Source organism: Euleptes europaea, chromosome 9 (genome assembly GCF_029931775.1).
Source record: "Euleptes europaea isolate rEulEur1 chromosome 9, rEulEur1.hap1, whole genome shotgun sequence".
Taxonomy (NCBI): Eukaryota; Metazoa; Chordata; class Lepidosauria; order Squamata; family Sphaerodactylidae; genus Euleptes; species Euleptes europaea.
The window spans coordinates 40073530-40090744 of record NC_079320.1 but is presented as its reverse complement, the minus strand read 5'-3'; the positions used below and the strand labels follow the sequence as shown (position 1 = coordinate 40090744).

Below are 17215 nucleotides of genomic sequence, written 5' to 3'. Positions count from 1 at the left end.
AATAGACTACTCTCTGATAAGTCCACATAATAAACTAGAATGACACAGGTATCTTCTTTTGCTGGAGGATCAAAGAATGTACAGACACCGGGGTAACCTCCTTTCCATAGTACAGTTGTAATGACTAGGCCATCAGTTCACAGATAAATGAGTAGAAAATTGAGTTCCCTCCAACCGTCAGTGCTCAGACTGGGCTTCCACAGGTGGAACTATCCACGCTAGCTTCTAGTCTCTATGGCCCAAAAGCTTTCCCGGTATCACCTCACAAGGGTGGAATGGAAGGGATGGTTGCCCACCGGTTTTTTCCTTGGTTTAAGGTCTAACAATTGCCTTTTTCCTCTATAGAGCATTCCATGAACCTGAGAAGGTTATGACAGGAACCAGCAGTAGCTGTATTTGTGTACCTATGTGGGATAAGATAAAAATACAGTTTCTATTCGGGGGAAATCGGGCTATATAGGAACTGTGGAGGCCCCTGGTATGCCAGGATTAGTCCACATGGCCTGCTTTCATTCCATGGATCTGCACTGACTGCTACCGACTACTGGGTTATCGAAAGACACTGGAAGTGACTTGAGGGAGCTTCTCCGGTCATGGAAAATGCTTCTAACCCTTGAGCATATGCTCTCACTCGTAAAAAATGTGTGTCCTTTAGCGCATGCATAAGCATATGGAACCCTAAGTTATTAGGTTTGGCAGTTACTTTGGGGCCTTGTAAGACTGCGTATGCCAGGATGTTCAGTTCTCCACCTTGTGCAGATAAGTGACAACCACTGCCGCATTAACTCCTGGTTTAGCAGGACATAGTGGCCAAAATCTCAGGCCAGTCCAGGTTCCCTTACTGGGGTCATGTCTTCATCCACTAGGTATTTTTCCAAGGTTTTGTTACAAAATTAACACTCTTCAGCGGATGCGGCTTTCGGAAGAAGAGTACTTCAACATGTAGCAACTGAGGTCTGATCCCACCCAAATCGTTACAGCTTTTAAAGATCCCACTGATCAGATGTCCTTGCAGCTCAGAGAGAGAACGAAGCCTTGGCTTACCTGTGAGGGCTCCTTCTTCTCTGAGCGAAAAGGACATCTGGCCCACCCACGGCGAAGAGCCGCAACAACTACAAAAAACAAAACAAAAAACAAAACAAAACATGATGGTACCTATTCTTATCCCTACTTACCATGGTGTTCAATGTTATTAGTCTGTTGTTGACTAAGTTAATGTCTTCTCTGTCTTCAGACTTCTGAAGAACTAGTTAACTGTTTTTTCTATTACAAGTTTATATTCTTCCTGTTTACAATACTGCTTGGGAAGTCCTCGAACTGGAAGTTTGGGGGCGGTCCTAGCACAGGGACAGGAAATAAAGGTCTGTGAATCCTGCCTCTCCCTGAGCATAGGAACAGAATAACCCGCTGATCAGAGAAGAAGGAGCCCTCACAGGTAAGCCAAGGCTCTGTTTGCAGACCAACAAACAGAACATCAAAGTTTCCAACCTTGCTACGTTTTATCCTGACATTTAGAAGATGGTGTTTTTTTCTTAGTTAGTGAAAGTTTAGCTTAATTGAAAGTTTAGCTTAATTGTTTGTGACATGGATAAATGAAAAGTAGACTGATAAGGAAAGGTATAAACGTACTAAGTTACAGGATGGAGTATAAAGCATTTGTTTAATCATTTATAGGGATGAGGAAATGGATGGTGAATGGGAAGCCCCACAGATTCCTAATCCAAAATGTGAGAAGGGTGTATCTGGCTGTGGAGAATGGGTACGCCCCTTGATAAACAATCCAAACTATAAAGGAAAATGGAAACCACAAATGATAGACAACCCTGATTATCAGGTAATAGCATCAGGTTATCTGTCTTGTTCAGATCATTCATTAGAATCTAGAACTGGCCTCTTTAATAGACTAATTACTACCCTGTCACATCAAACTTTTTAAAGCTGTATGGTACGAGTAGCCAGAGATCAAAATGATTGGATTTGTTAGAAGGGAATGCTCTTGGTCATGACTGTGGTGGAAAAACGGGGTGTGTGTATGACTAGGTGTAATAGCTAGAGTTTCAGACTAGGGTCTGGGATATCCAGGGTTCAAATCCCCACTGTGCCATGGAAGCTCACTGGTTGAGGGCCGCTTTGGGTCCCCATTGGGGTACAGATAAATCAGAGTGCTAGTGGTTACTGGTCTGTAAAAAAAGATAAAAATTCTGCAGCATGTCATCTTGTACCTTTCAATATATACTTGAATGATGAGCTTTTTCAGAAGGTTAGTAACTTGCTAAACATAAAGTGATCAGCTAGAATCACAGCCATTTAGACAAACAAGTGTGCTGTCACCTCTTATTAAACTGCACTGAAGGCAGCAATTCGCAGCATAACATTTTAATAACACGTTCCTCCTTATTGTCCAAATAGGCAGTTCCAGGATGGCTAGTCATGGCTGCCTTGCTGCTCTTTTTTATTTATGGCAGGTAGATATGTGAGAAAATTAAAAGGTAGACGGAGGAATCCTAGCCCTCTTGGATGCTGCTCTGTTTTTCTTTTCTGCCCTAAAACCAGCAGTCTTAGTTCAGAGGATCCATCGAAGTAGCACAGGATCCATCGAAGTAGCACAACAGTTCTTGGAAGAATAGCTTACATGAGCAAAACGACAAATTGATAAGCTGTTGTCTTAAACTGACAAGGGCACTTTAGATATAGGTGAATAAGAATTATCTGAAGGTGGGTTTACATGTTTTATTTTATGATTTATAATTTTGTTCTTTTACAGGGAATATGGGCCCCTCAAAAAATCCCTAATCCTGATTATTTTGAAGATCCTAATCCTTTTCAGATGACTCAAGTCAGTGCGATTGGCTTAGAACTTTGGTCTATGACATCTGAGATCTACTTTGATAATTTCATCATCTGTTCAGACAAAGAAGTAGCTGATCAATGGGCAGCAGATGGCTGGGGATTAAAAAAATTGGTTGCAAGTGCTAACGAAGTAAGAATTTACTATATTTTCTTATACCCACAACACATGCTCCTGCAAGAAATTTTCTGGTTTTTAAAATTATCAGTTTCCGAAGCTGCAATCAGTTTAAGGTTTATCTGTTTGTTGTGTGTGTAAAGTGCCATCAAGTCGCAGCCGATTTAGGGCGACCCTGTAGGGTTTTCAAAACACAAGACTAACAGAGGTGGCTTGTCATTGCCTTCCTGTGCCTAGCAACCCTGAAATTCCTTGGTGGTCTCCCATCCATTTATTAACCCAGGTAGATCCTGCTTAGCTTCTAAGATCTGATGAGATCAGGCTAGCCTGGGCCAACCAGGTAAGGGCAGCTGTTTCTTAGATGTCCTAAACCTTTTACATGCATCTTCTTGAAGTGGTGGTTTAGTTGAACCATAGTTTCTGCCGTGTAAGTTGTGTCAGTTCAAGATTCATGAATTAAAATGTGTTTTTTTGGATGGGGGGGCTTTAGTACTAAAAAGGCAGTGTCAATGCATAGCATACTTTTTACTGTCCTTCCACCTGTTATTGGTATCCATACCCTTTCCCCCCATGCCACTGCTCCAGCTGTATGCAAAATATTTCATAACTTTTATTGGTCTTTACGTTGATCCATTACTGTCTTTACTCTTCTGGATCTCTGGCATTTATACTTGACATTGCACTTGAGCAGGCCGCAGACAGAGCTTTGTAGAAAGTTGTAGATGTTGCCAAGGAGCTGCCCTTTTCTTACCCATATGCTCAGGCTTTAGTTGATTCACTTGAGTAGGTATAAGGAGGCATCATATAGATGAAACCAGTGGGTTGGATTCAGAGGTGTCCTTCCACAAGGCATGTTCTGTTCATGGGGATTCTTTACTTGTTCTACAGTTTATGAAACTTCTCTTATGTGGGAATTTGGGGAACAGCACATTTATTAATTACTCATAATTCCTTTGGTCCAATCTTAAATTTCGTATAATGTATAAAAACGACACTTTAAAGTTAAATGCTTCTAGCAAATATGGTAAGCGCTAAATGTTTGTATGTTTTCCCCCTTTTTATTTTAGCCTGGTATGTTTAGTCAGCTCATAACTGCTACAGAAGAACACCCGTGGCTTTGGATACTTTACATCTTGACTTTAGCCCTACCTGTAGGGTTGGGCATATTATTTTGTTGGCCATCCAAGGTATGTAAGTGATATCCTTATTTCTTTCTGTGTAGAACAAGATATGTGCTTTATGTCAAATTTCTTCAGTCTAAAGTCCATTGCATTGGGCAGGTCTATGGCAGAAGGCCCACCTTACTTTACTGTTTTGTAAATACTTTTCTTATTACCTTTTTGCATAGTTGTCCTTTTGTTTTAGAAAATAGATGAAGATTTGGAGTACAAAAAAACAAATGTTGCCAAGCCAATAACAAAAGGTGAATTAGAACAAGAGGTACAAGGACAGGATGAAGAACTAGAAGGACCAAATGACACTGCTGGTGATGGTGGTAAGAAGTTCCAGTACATTTTGGCTATACATTAAAAGCTATGACTTCTCTGGATAGGTTGAAAATAGCCATTATAAACACTTTTGTAGTACAGTGTAGCCTGACAAACCAAGATTAAATAGTCTAGAACAGCCCAAAGGATTCTCTACAAAGTTGTTAACTGGGTTCCACTTTCTAGGATGTGGCAGTCATTGGCACTATTTAGATACTTGTAGTAATCTAGTGTATTAATAATGAAGTCAGGGAGGGGAACGTCTCTCGGATACGTTTAGTTGCCTTTTCACTGTGCACAATCAGACCCTGGAACTTTCTCCAGAGTAATGCATGATTGGATGTCAGAACTTTTTTCCTTTTAAAGAGGCTATGCAGGCAGGTGGTATGCTGGTTGCTTTGGCATCTTTCAGTTGTATTGTCATTCAGATCTGTAGAACTTTCCACTCTGAAGACTTTTTCAGTCTCTGACTACTTGTTCTATTGTGGGGGGTGCTTTAAAATCCCACCTCCTTCCATTCTCTTGAACTTTCTCTAGCCATGAACAGTTGGAGAGTACTCTAGGTTTTGTGCATGAAAAAAAGATTTCTTCAGTAATGGAATTATAAATGGTCCCATTAAAAATGGGACTACTACCTAGTAGAACACTAGATTTCTTGTAAGAAAACTTGCTTAGTGTAGCTCTATTATCCAGGGCAATGGTGAAAAAAAGTTATGCTAAACAACATGCAGAATCTAGTACCCAAGGGCACTCATAGGTTAAAAGTAAGACACAAATACTCTGATGGAATCTTTAAAGGTGCCTAGATAAGGTATTGATGAGTTGTCTTGAATGAATTGAAAATTTTAAATAATTGTTTCTAAGGCTTCCTTGGATTAAGTGTTGAAAGACCACTTATTCATGCCTCCTGAATTCTGAAGACCAGCCAGCTTTAATAGTACATTTGTGTCTGGTATCTTACATAGCTTCAAATTCACTGTCTTCAGTAGCTGTTCAGATAACTCTTTTCATGAATTCAGAGGTCTCATGGGACTCTTGTGTTATTTCCCGTAATCATAAGACACATTTTCCCATGTGTTCTTAGCTATGATAGAACCTCCCCCCCGCCCACACACATTTTTATGATAGTTAGAGTAGAGTGCACAATCTGGAATTGCAGTGTTTTTTTTTTTAATCTTAGTACTGTTTGACTTTTTATGCCTTTAAAACCTCGATTCTTAAATACTTGGATCACACATTCGTTGAAGTATTTAGGAAATGCAGGATGGTAGTTCATTCTCTTGATAATGCATGCTGTATCAGTGTTAAACCAAAATACAGTATAGCGTAATGAGTTTTGATGTCTGCTTAGGTTCAGCTTAAATATTTAATTTTGAGGGAAGAAAATAAACCCCACTGCTCACTTATAAGCTCAGTTGTCATTCTTCTGAAGTGGAAGAGAGTGAAAACATGAGTTTGAGCTTTTCCACCTATTTTGGACACTTTCCTTGATTGTCAAGGCTTATTTCTGATGGCATGAAATGCAGGCCTACTGCATTTGTTTTGATTATCATCTACCCCACAGAAAGAAGCCTCAAAGAGAAGAAAAATAAGCTTATAGTGGAGCAAGAGAAAGGGGGTGTGATTGGGATCAGAGCTTAGAGATCCTTTTTCATATTGTGAAGTTTTTCAGTCTTCTGTGTTTCTATTTTGTATATGTTGAAAGTAGTGCTCTTTGCTTCTGCTTGATATCTTTAAAACAGTTGCCTGACTTCCTGGGGTAAATTATTTAAGTAGCTTTGGTTAATTCAGGATGCAGTGTTTGGTCACTTGCATGTGCTGCTTTTCATCCCAGTTCCCTCTTGTTACAAAAAGAGAAACCTTCAAAGGTATACCAGATCGGCCAAAAAGAAAAGAGGCTATTAGTTGATGTCAGATAATGCAGAGGCAAAGAACTGTCCAGTTCTGTGCTTGCATTTCTGAATTTGTCCGTCATGACCACAAGGATACTTTTCCTAAGAAGGAGCTACCCACAAATAAAGAAACCCTGCTGGGGAAAGAGACACTTCGGCTTTTTTGTCAATCCTTTTAAGTCTGTGGACAAAATTGTAGCTGCATATATTGCATTGTGAATCTGCTGGGGGGAAAAAACTAATTTGATCCGATGGCTCTTCTTTTTCCATGACTGGGTACTATGGTACCCTCTTGGAGAACAATTTATTCTGCCATTCCATACTACCTGCTGACTAGGGATTTAGTTTGCTTTCTAAGCTTTAAACAGGAATAGGGACAAACAGCTTAAAAGTGAGCAAATGAAAAAGTGTGGGATGCTTCCTGTTTTGAACATTTTAATTCCTTTCTATACTTTAGATGATTAAGAACAGCATTAGGAACTTTTGGGATTTTTGCCTCTTACTATAAAAGTATGTAGGAGGAGAGGTTGAAACAACTGAACATAAAAACTACAGCAACTTCAGTCATGATGTGAATTACAGAAATACCTCTGTGAACTTTTGAACAATTAAGATAAAACGGTTTAGTTTTACCAAAGCCAGATTTTTAAATGTATTTTCGGTTAGTATTGGCTAATTCAGAATAGGGTTGCTCAAGAAATGGTAAAGAACAGTCCCTTAAAAATCCAAAAGCATAGTGAGAATGAGAGGATATTTACCAGATGTGTGCATTTTATTTAATAACATTATGGGTTGTATCCTGCTACTCTATTCAGCTAACAGCAACATGGTCTGTTAAAAGAACAGGTTGGTGGAAGTCTCTTGAACTGGGAAAGAATCCCTGCACAAATGGAACATATCACTATTAGTTGTGCAGAGTGGTAGGGAACAACACTCCCTGCTCCAATATTTTGTCAATCTGAATCTTAAATTGTATAATTAATGCCCTCTTTTACTCACATGGTCTGGCCAAGCTGAGAGCCTCATACATTTCTTTGTCTCACCAGTTCCTCCTAGGAAGATGGGGGTGAGCTAGAAAAGGATTACAGTTGAATGTGTACCTTTCACATTTCATTTAAAGTGTTTATTTCACCATAGTGCACTATGTGAGCTGTCTTGTTCTCAAACATGGCTAAATTAAAAAATGTGCCAACATGCATGCAGTTTAACATTGTCTTTAATTTTTATTGCTTTAGAATTTTAAGCAGATCTAATTTAGTTTTGAGATTGTTTTGCAGTATCTGGTATTTAATATTTAACATTCTTTGAAATTGGCTAGTTTTGCAGATGTACACAAGCAGCTAGATATCAGATTTGCTGCTTTACAGCTTGGTAGCAATGTTTGTGCTGCAACATGGCATTTAGGGAAGCTGCTAGCAGAATTGCTAATTACTCTCTCACTTAGATCTCAGTGTAACCTTAAGCATAATCAAACTTATTCATGGCTGACTTTGATCTTAGAAGATGAAGGTGGTGAAGATGAAGACTCTGAAGAGGAAAATGAAACTGCTCAAGGAAGTCGTGAAGAAGAGGGCAATAAATCTAACAAATCTGGCTCAGAAGATGAGGTTAGGTTTTGTCCACAAAATAGCCTCTTAAGAATGCAAAACATGTCATTTATGCTGAACAGAGATCATAATAGGACTCCCCCAACCAGTAATATAATAGCACACATCTTGCTATTTTTAGTATTTACATTTTTAGCAAAACTTATTTACGTTATTTATCATCAACCTTTCTCACTAAGACTCCTGGCAGATTACACAGTATAAGTCAGAAGGATCAACAGGAGAGGACATAAAATAAACAAGGCAATAGAGTTTGGATTGTAGAAAACTGAAAACAACTCTGAAACAGGGCTGAAACAAAGCATAAGCGTTTAAACATGACATGTTAAACAGTGCAGAAATTACATAGCAATAGCATTCACAGCAACAGGCAGTACATAGTACATTGTACCCGAGCATCTTTCTGAACCATTTCATTATGGTACAGCCCTGTTCCTGAGCCACAACAGAGAATGTACATGTACAGGCACTTGTTGATTTTGTCCATTTGCAGGGTTCTCAGGCTTGTGAGAAGTGTAGCTACAGTTTCATGCCTAAAAGTACAACTGCAAACTCTTGTTGAAACTAACTTACTACCGTTAAGTCTTCACTATCCATTGGTACTCTTACTCAGCCTGTTTGCCCATTCAGAAATTAATTTAAGGCAGTGGTTTCCAAGCAGTGGTTTTCAGCATCCTTGGAAAAGCCTGCATGCCACTGCCAACCTTGGAATAAGCAGCTGCAGAGAAGTGTTCGCTGCATTGGAGGGCACAGTCATGCTCATGTAAAGATATGAGATACTCCAGTGTGTGCCTCAGAAGCTTCTGGAAGTGCAATCCATTTTGTGACGGACATGCAGGGGCTCCTCAGCAAATAAAGTAGACATTGGAAAGGGGTCCAAGTACCGGACTTACACAAAAGAAGACACCCCTGAATGTAAGACAACAACTCCTAAAAAAGAAGAGAAGGTTAAATACAAAAATAGATTACCCTTAATTTAAGATCCTTCTCTCCCTTCTCTGCCTTTACTCTTCCTGGCAGCTAAAAGGTGCAAGTCAGCTGGCTTGCAGGGCTCTTTCCAGCCCTGCAAGCCAGATGATTTGGGGTGCTGTCTTGTCTGCACGGTAATTGCATTCCAGAACTGATAATTAGGAATAAGTCTATGGGAAACGGATGAAATAAAAAAATTGTTTCACTTTATCAGTATCGACAAATATTAGCAGGTTAACAGAGAAAGACATAAATGTATAGCTTAGAAAGGATGCTGTGAGAAGGAAACTTAATATCTAGGTATAGACAAGGAATCTATCTGTAGACCTAATTCTGAAGGAGAGCCCTCTCTTTTCATATGTCCTTGTGCGGCCACTATGGTCATCGGGCACTGCAGGCAGTCATCTGTTGGCTATCCCACCACTTAGGTTAGCTGGTCCGGTATCGACCAGAGCCCATGCCTTTTTTGCTCTGGCTCTGTGCAGTGAGCTCCATAAAGAGTTAAGGGGGGACCTCCCTGAAGATCTTCAGGAGGCCCTGCAAGGCCTGCTTGTTTGCTGGGGTTTTTGAATGACAGACATCTTTTGAGGGGGAGAGGGAGATTTGGGGTTTGCTGTTTAATTTTGGTTTTAACTGAAAATGTTATTGTAAGCTGCCTTGAACCATGATGAAAGGTGAAATACAATTGTTTTAATAAGATCAAGTCTTGCAAATGTGGGGACATCCCCCAGGCTTACAAAAAAACCTGTTAGGGTGGGGGAGTATTAAATCTCCAGACTGCTGAATGGATGTTTGCACTTGTGCCATATGCGGGGGTGGGGGTATGTGTGTGTAACAAATCCTATAAACATTGGTAAAATGACCAGGACGGGAAGAAGCTGAGGTGGGGGAAGAAAATAAGGCAGCAAGGAAGGAGGGAGGAGGAGGCAACAGAAAGGTGGAAAGGGAGAAGAAAAGTAGCAAAGAAGCTGCATCAGGAAGTGGAGAAAGGCAGGGCAGGATAAAAGTATGGAATTTCCTCTCCCCCACAAGTTCCTCAGAGGACCTCTGCTTCTGCCATAGTATATTTTCTACACCTGCTTTGATTAAATCTCTTTTCTCACAGATGAAAGAAGCAGATGAAAGCACGGGGTCTGGTGATGGTCCAGCAAAATCAGTACGCAAAAGAAGAGTACGGAAGGACTAAGTCATTTCCAGCTAGTATTGATTTCCAGTTACAGAACATAGGCATGCTATTCTGGTTTACCCAACAGCATGCAGGTTGCTGAGTCTTAAATTCAAATAAAGACCAAACTCCAATATTTAGCCTCCTGTGTCCATTTTCCAGTCCAGTTAAAAAATTTCAGCTCCCAAATATTACCTTTAAAAGCTCTTGTAATTTTTTGCAACTTTAACACAAATAAACTGTCTATACCTCATATTAGAAGGAATACCGAGTTATAACTTCCACTAGATCTCCCCTTCTTAGAATTGAGGACAAGCAACTTCCTGTGCTAAATGCAATAACTGTTTTGGCCATTTGATTACATCGCCTTTTTTACTGTAATGTCTGCCTGTTTGTTACATGTTGGTTTTGACATTTGTTACAGTTGCTGTTTTTGTTTCACAGAGAACCAGGTTGTCCTAGATTAATAACTGATAGAATAGCATGTTTTACATTTAAATGCAAAAATGTTGACTATATCAGAGTAAAACGGTGTACAGGAGACTTTTTCACATTTTTATAGTTTTCATGTTTTAAGCCAAAATGGCACAACCTGTTTACAGACTATTTGCTAAGTGTATATTGCCTCCTGAATAAAATATTTAATATAATATATTCTGCTTAAATTTTATTGAACTCTTTAAATAGTAGTTTAATTAGAAAACAGTCAACATAATTGGTTTTTAAATTAAGCTAATACAGAGGTTCACACACTGAGTTGGGACTCAGAAGAGAATTGTGAAACTCTTCTTCATGAGGATTGAGAGCTAGGAGTTGATGCTTCAGGAAATGGCCATGAAATACAATCTGTTGTTCAGTCATCAATATATCTAATTCTCAGTATCACCCCATCTGTGGATACTTAAATCCAGGGATTGGAGTCCTGAACAGACAAGACCGGTCTTTCTATAAACCTGAGAAGAATCTGAAAACTTAAAAAACGACAACTTGCGGGGGGGTTGCCCCCTAAAGAAATACCTGTAAGAAATGGATGCCCTCAGATCTCAGGGGCCATTGTGCAGGCTGCTTAGGCCACTACAATCTTTCTAGCCCTTGAAACCCTGGTTTCTCTAGTAAAGGAGATTGGGGATGGCCCTTTCCAGGGCTATTTTGGTATTGGTGACTAGCTGCAAAGCTGAATTCTAATCTTTCTGTTCCTGTTTGGGCTGGGTCTACCCACACCCACTTGTGATAGGGAAAAGTCAAAACAGAACCCCAGATACTTAGGCAGTGCTTTATAGGAGAATCAGCTCTGCAGAGATCTCTTAAGCATCAACACAAAAAGGTCAGCATTTCTTAGCAGGCAGGATGCACCTGGTGTTCTTTTCAAAAATCACTGCGGCTCTTTTCTTACAGGCACTGCTTTAAGAGAGGGTGAGTATTCTTATGTAAAAGGAAATCACATTGTTGGATCTAAAACATGTAAGAATCCTGTTGGATCCAGCCCCATAGTGTGAACTCCATGTTAATTATCAAGAATGTGGAACATCACTTTATGTAACACTATGCAATAATTTTACATATTAACAGTAAAAATAGTTTTATTTTAAACCTTTACTCTGCTTGTCTCTTCAAAAAGTACCTAAGTTGACTTACAGCAGCCATTTATCAACATTTCTTCTAGCTTCTCTCAACTGCTGTACTGCATAGATTTGTTTCACAGAGTATCCAGTATTAGTGTTTTTCTCCAGAAGACTCAACACAGCCATTTAACGGTTTTGCCAGAGGGGATGGCAAAGTATTGCTGTCAGAATAAGTTGCAGCATGGCCCTCTAGATATGTGTGTATGTGCCGTCAGGTCACAGCTCACTTATGGCGACCCCGTAGGGTTTTCAAGGCAAGAGATGTTCAGAGGTAGTTTGCTATTGCCTGCCTCCAAGTGGGCTGAAAGAACTACTTTACTGAAAATCTTTGGGAGAGAGTGCACTAAATCCTAGAAGGCTGCTGCTTGTGTGTGGGGGAGAGATTTCCCTAAGTCCCTGTAGTGGCCATTTCCTCCTACCACCACCAGAGGGCTTTTAAAAAAAATTGCAATTCAATATTGTTATAAAGTTAACAATATGTGTACAGGTTTTCTGAATTCTCAACATACATTTTTTTAAAAGCCTATTGCCCCTTCTTTAAAGGGATATGCATTTCCTTTATATTTCTGGAAGAAAACGGGTTACACCCTTAAAAAACAACGAAATTCAGAGAACCTGTTACATTATATTGTCAAAGGCTTTCACGGTCAGAGTTCATTGGTTCTTGTAGGTTATCCGGGCTGTGTAACCGTGGTCTTGGAATTTTCTTTCCTGACGTTTCGCCAGCAACTGTGGCAGGCATCTTCAGAGTAGTAACACTGAAGGACAGTGTCTCTCAGTGTCAAGGGTGTAGGAAGAGTAATATATAGTCAGAAAGGGGTTGGGTTTGAGCTGAGTATTGTCCTGCAAAAGTATTGTCCTGTAAGTATCAAGATAATGTGCTAATGAGGGTATGGTATGTTAATATGGAACCATTGACTATATATTACTCTTCCTACACCCTTGACACTGAGAGACACTGTCCTTCAGTGTTACTACTCTGAAGATGCCTGCCACAGTTGCTGGCGAAACATCAGGAAAGAAAATTCCAAGACCACGGTTACACAGCCCGGATAACCTACAAGAACCAACCTGTTACATTGCTATGATACTGAATTGCAAAGTGGTGGGGGGAGGGAAGATGGCTGCTGCTTTATCATGGGAAAACTTTTTCAGCAGCTTTCCAATTACAACATTCCGTCAGCTGTCTTGGACAGTTATTAATAACATTTGTCTTTACCTCATCTGCTAGATTTTGCCTAGCCAAACCCAAGATCTTGTGAACATAATTCACAGATACCAAGCCAAAGTTGTCCATAGAATTACCAGATAGGACATTTGACACCTCTACTACCCCATCTATACTGAAACTGACATGCAGGTCAGAACAGGGCCAAGAGATTTTACCAGCAAAGAATCATGCAAAAGTATTAAAGCTGAGGACCCCCTGGGGCAGATACATGATCCTGTCACAAAGACTACCTCCACCAGCTCATTAAGTGTATTCAGCAGTGAGAGTGCTGTGGCTCACTGGTAGAGCATCTGCTTGGCATACAGAAGGTCCCAGGTTCAATCCCCAGCATCTCCAATTAAAGGGACTAGGCAAGTACGTGATGTGAAAGACCTCTGCTGGTCTGAGTAGACAATACTGACTTTGATGGACCAAGGGTCTGATTCACTATAAAGCAGCTTCATGTGAGATAGGCAGACTACACACCAACAGAAGCTACAAACTCCCTGTAACCCAACGCGAGATATACACAATCAGTTCTGACCACTGTTTATACTATAACCTGAGAAAAAAAAATGCAAACTGGCAACCCTACTTCCCCATCCCCAGTTCAGGGTTGGCTGCTGTAGTTATACAAAATCATGGTATCTAACTCATCCAGTCGTGAGTTAGTCATACACACCAAGCCAATCCTTTCTTCCCAAGATTATGTCACCCCCTCCAGCAATCCAAAGCCTTTCGGGCTGGCTACGTAAGTACTGAGGCCATCTGAAGTGGGCCTCTTGTGCTAGTAAGATGCAAAGGAGCTTGAGCAAGGGGAGGTATGGGAAGCAGCAAAAGACCTATTTCTGCCTCTGCAATTCCTTGCAGAATTTCACTTGTATCCTCTCAACTAGTGCAAAGAAAGCAAAGGCAGAAACATGCTTGAATTTTCTACTTTATCCCAGTGTGTAGTATAAGATACAAACTAGTAAAGATGCTAACAGACCAAATTAGATAAACGAAAGCTTTTATTTCATATAAGTTCTGGAATACAGCACGCTTGGTAGATAAACAAAAAGGCCACAATAGTGGGATTGAAGGATCTTTTAACAACATAACTATATCTAGTATACCAAAGTTCAGTAGTACATTAACAAGCTACCTAGTCATACCTAGATGGCATGCCCGCACATTAACAGTTTCAGGGTTTAGTGCTGAACTGGTAGTAGGGGGACACAGTACCCCTCCCCAAAAGCGGGCAGGGTTCTGCCCATCAACTCCTTGTTGGACTGTTCCATGAGCATTGCCCCTTGTTAGCCCATATCTGCAAGTGGAACTAGAAAGGGTTAATGATGGCCCAAATCCGTCGTTTTTAATTTGCAACAGGGTAGATGCTCCAGCCTTCGTAGAAAATGGGAGTGTATTCATGTGTTTTCAAAGAGTTCTTCAATGCCAAGCCCCTATAATAACCACTTGGCTACGTTACTGAATCGTTCTTCTAAGCCAGCTTCTACAGGAGGGCCCTTCAACTGGCCACTCTCCTCTTCTTTCCCGAACTGCAGGCTGGGAGACAAAGAGCTTTTTTGTGTCCATTTCTCACTTTCTGCAGTGAAGGCAAGCGATGGACAACCTGCCCTAGCTGAATTTAAATATTTATTCTATACCCCACTTTTTCCGCCAATCGGCACCCATAGCAGCTTACAACACTGTTCGCCACTCCTCCATTTTATCCTTATAACACTCCTGTGAGTAGGAGTGCATGTGACTCGCCCATGGTCACCCACCAAGTTTCCACAGCAGTAGAAGTAGAGATTTGAACACAGGTTTCCAGGTCCTAGTCCAGCACTCTAACCACTAAAACATGGTGGCTATCTAAATACACAGGTCCATTGACAATGGAGGCTGTATGTATGCTCAGAAGCCTTCATTGCAGAAAGTGGGAAACTACAGGCATAATTTAGAAACAGCGCTCGGCTGCACTTCTCCCTTGCCATTTGAGAAAGGAAGAAAATTGGCAAGAGGGTTGGTGCCAAGCCACTAGAACCCATACTGAAATTGAAAGTGGGGCTTGGCCAGGCAAAGCTCAATGGCTTATCTCCCCCCCCCCCTGCCACTTCTAAAATCTGACCATCACTAGAATTTGCACTGATTACTACATGGCCAATTGGTGACAGGCACACACCACCAAATGAATTCTCCATTCAGTAGAAACAAATTTTCAAACTGTTCTAGTAAACAGGGGGGGGGGGGGCTCAGTGTGAACAGCAGCAGTGTGGACACATTTTACCTGAAAAACAGTTTACCCAGCTTCACCAACATACCCCTGCAAAATACACCTACAGGGGATCATTGGGTATATTATAGGATGCTCAATTCACAGGAAACAGGTGAGGCATACTATGCTTTGACCAACGCCTGACATGAACTATGCCCCACAATCCTCTGCAGTACATTGTCTGTACCTGATGTAGAAAAGACTGCCTGAAGCTAGAAAGTTGGCATGGTCCTCCCATGAAGTCTCAGTGATTGGCCACACACAAGTCACTTTAAGAATGCTTTACTATAATATCTACATTCCCAGGTTGTCAGGGGGAAACTTTAACTCATGTCTCAAAGGATAGCTTTTTAAGCCAAGTTGTGCAAGGATTTAATTATAGTACTGGCAGCCAGAATCTGAGGACACCACTAGCTTATGCTATGTAAACACTGAATTCTGAAGGAGTAATACTGATTTGGGGTGACCTCTCATTGACTTTTGCCAGGTATCTAATCCCAAGGACAGAAAGCTGCCAACCTGCCCCAAAGAAATGACCTTTTGCTAAAGGTGGATGTTAAATTCCATCCCTTAACCAAGAAGTAAGCAAAAAGTTGTAACAAGGGATTTCAAAACACAACTAAGAACAGGCCAAGCTAGATTCCCCCCCCCCCCCAACTTACATTGCCCGGCCCTCAATCATCTTCCCCAATCCTCCTACACTGCAAAATAGTCATCCAGAACAAATATCTGTATCAGAACCATAAAATGTAAGCAAGTTGCCTATTTACAGACAGCAGGCTTTGTGTATGGACGCATGCAAGTAACTGATTCCCTTGCTAGTTCCTTTGCAGTGCACTGGAATAGGTTAAGTCTGCTGAGGTGGAAGCCTGAATTGATGGCGAGGACATTATTGGTTGGGATCAGAACTATGACACAAATTCCTCTAGCGGTGGCTAGTATTTCTTTAGAGAGGGACGGGCCTTGTGCTTTGAAAATTCTAGCTCTATTCCGAACCTGAAAGGCAAATCAAATTTTCTACCCGCTAAAGAGCAGTGAAGAGCCCCGTGGCACAGAGTTGTAAGCTGCAGTACTGCAGTCCAAGCTCTGCTCATGATCTGAATTCAATCCCAACAGAAGTTGGTTTCAGGTAGCCGGCTCAAGGTTGACTCAGCCTTCCATCCTTCCGAGGTCGGTAAAATGAGTACCCAGCTTGCTGGGGGTAAAGGGAAGATGACTGGGGAAGGCACTGGCAAACCACCCCGTAAACAAAGTCTGCCTAGTAAATGTCGGGATGTGACATCACCCCATGGGTCAGGAATGACCCGGGACTTGCACAGGGGTCCTTTACTTTTTTAAAAAAGCACTAGCAGTTGATGGGAAAGATGCAAAGGTGGGGGAAGAACTTTGATCCAAATTTGCCCGTTTGAGCAGGTACTTCCACTCACACAAGTGTTGGGTTCTCCCACACACCAATGTATCCCCCCAATGTGACATATTGCCTTGCCCCAGGCACCACCACCCTGGATCCTCAGGAGGAGCTTTTCAGCAGTCATATGAGGCTGCAGGGGGAGATGGAAAATTCATGTTCTACAAGCTCCACTCGTGGTTTGTTGTGAAATCATCCAACTTTAGTGAAAATTCAGCAGCATGCCTACTATTTTAAAACATTACAACTGGCAAATAAATACTGCAGTATAACTAAATATTATCTTAACAGGGAAAGACCGACACTGTAAAGGTCAGAGAATTGCTTCCTCAAAGAGCAGCACCTCTTCCCATGCTTCTTTTCTAAAAACCAAAGTCTACCCTTTTTGAAGTCTTCAGTTTTAAAAATATTGCAAAAGATGATGTTCTATTACCAACCTTTAAGTAGTTTAAAATACTTGCCGAAAAGGCAAATTATTTACCATTTTCCTGCTGGAATGTGAAATGGGATTAAGAAGTGTGTGTACTTACAAATGGCATGAGACAGAGAAAGAGAACATAAGAAGAGCCATGCTGGATCAGACCAAAGGCCCACGTAGTCCAGCATTCTGTTCACAGAGTGGCCAACCAGCTA

The 17215-nt window shown here is 41.0% G+C and overlaps 1 protein-coding gene across 1 annotated transcript in view; it reads left to right on the top strand.

The window, feature by feature from the left end:
* The window catches only part of CLGN (calmegin), a 32696-nt gene extending 22477 nt beyond the window's left edge, over positions 1-10219 (top strand). The window contains exons 9-14 of the mRNA XM_056855382.1: positions 1675-1834; positions 2765-2980; positions 4033-4152; positions 4331-4460; positions 7848-7951; positions 10026-10219. Coding sequence (XP_056711360.1) covers positions 1675-1834; positions 2765-2980; positions 4033-4152; positions 4331-4460; positions 7848-7951; positions 10026-10106 — 811 coding nt within the window. The 3' untranslated portion in view covers positions 10107-10219. The remainder of the gene's footprint in view (positions 1-1674; positions 1835-2764; positions 2981-4032; positions 4153-4330; positions 4461-7847; positions 7952-10025) is intronic.
* The last annotated feature ends 6996 nt before the right edge of the window (positions 10220-17215 follow it).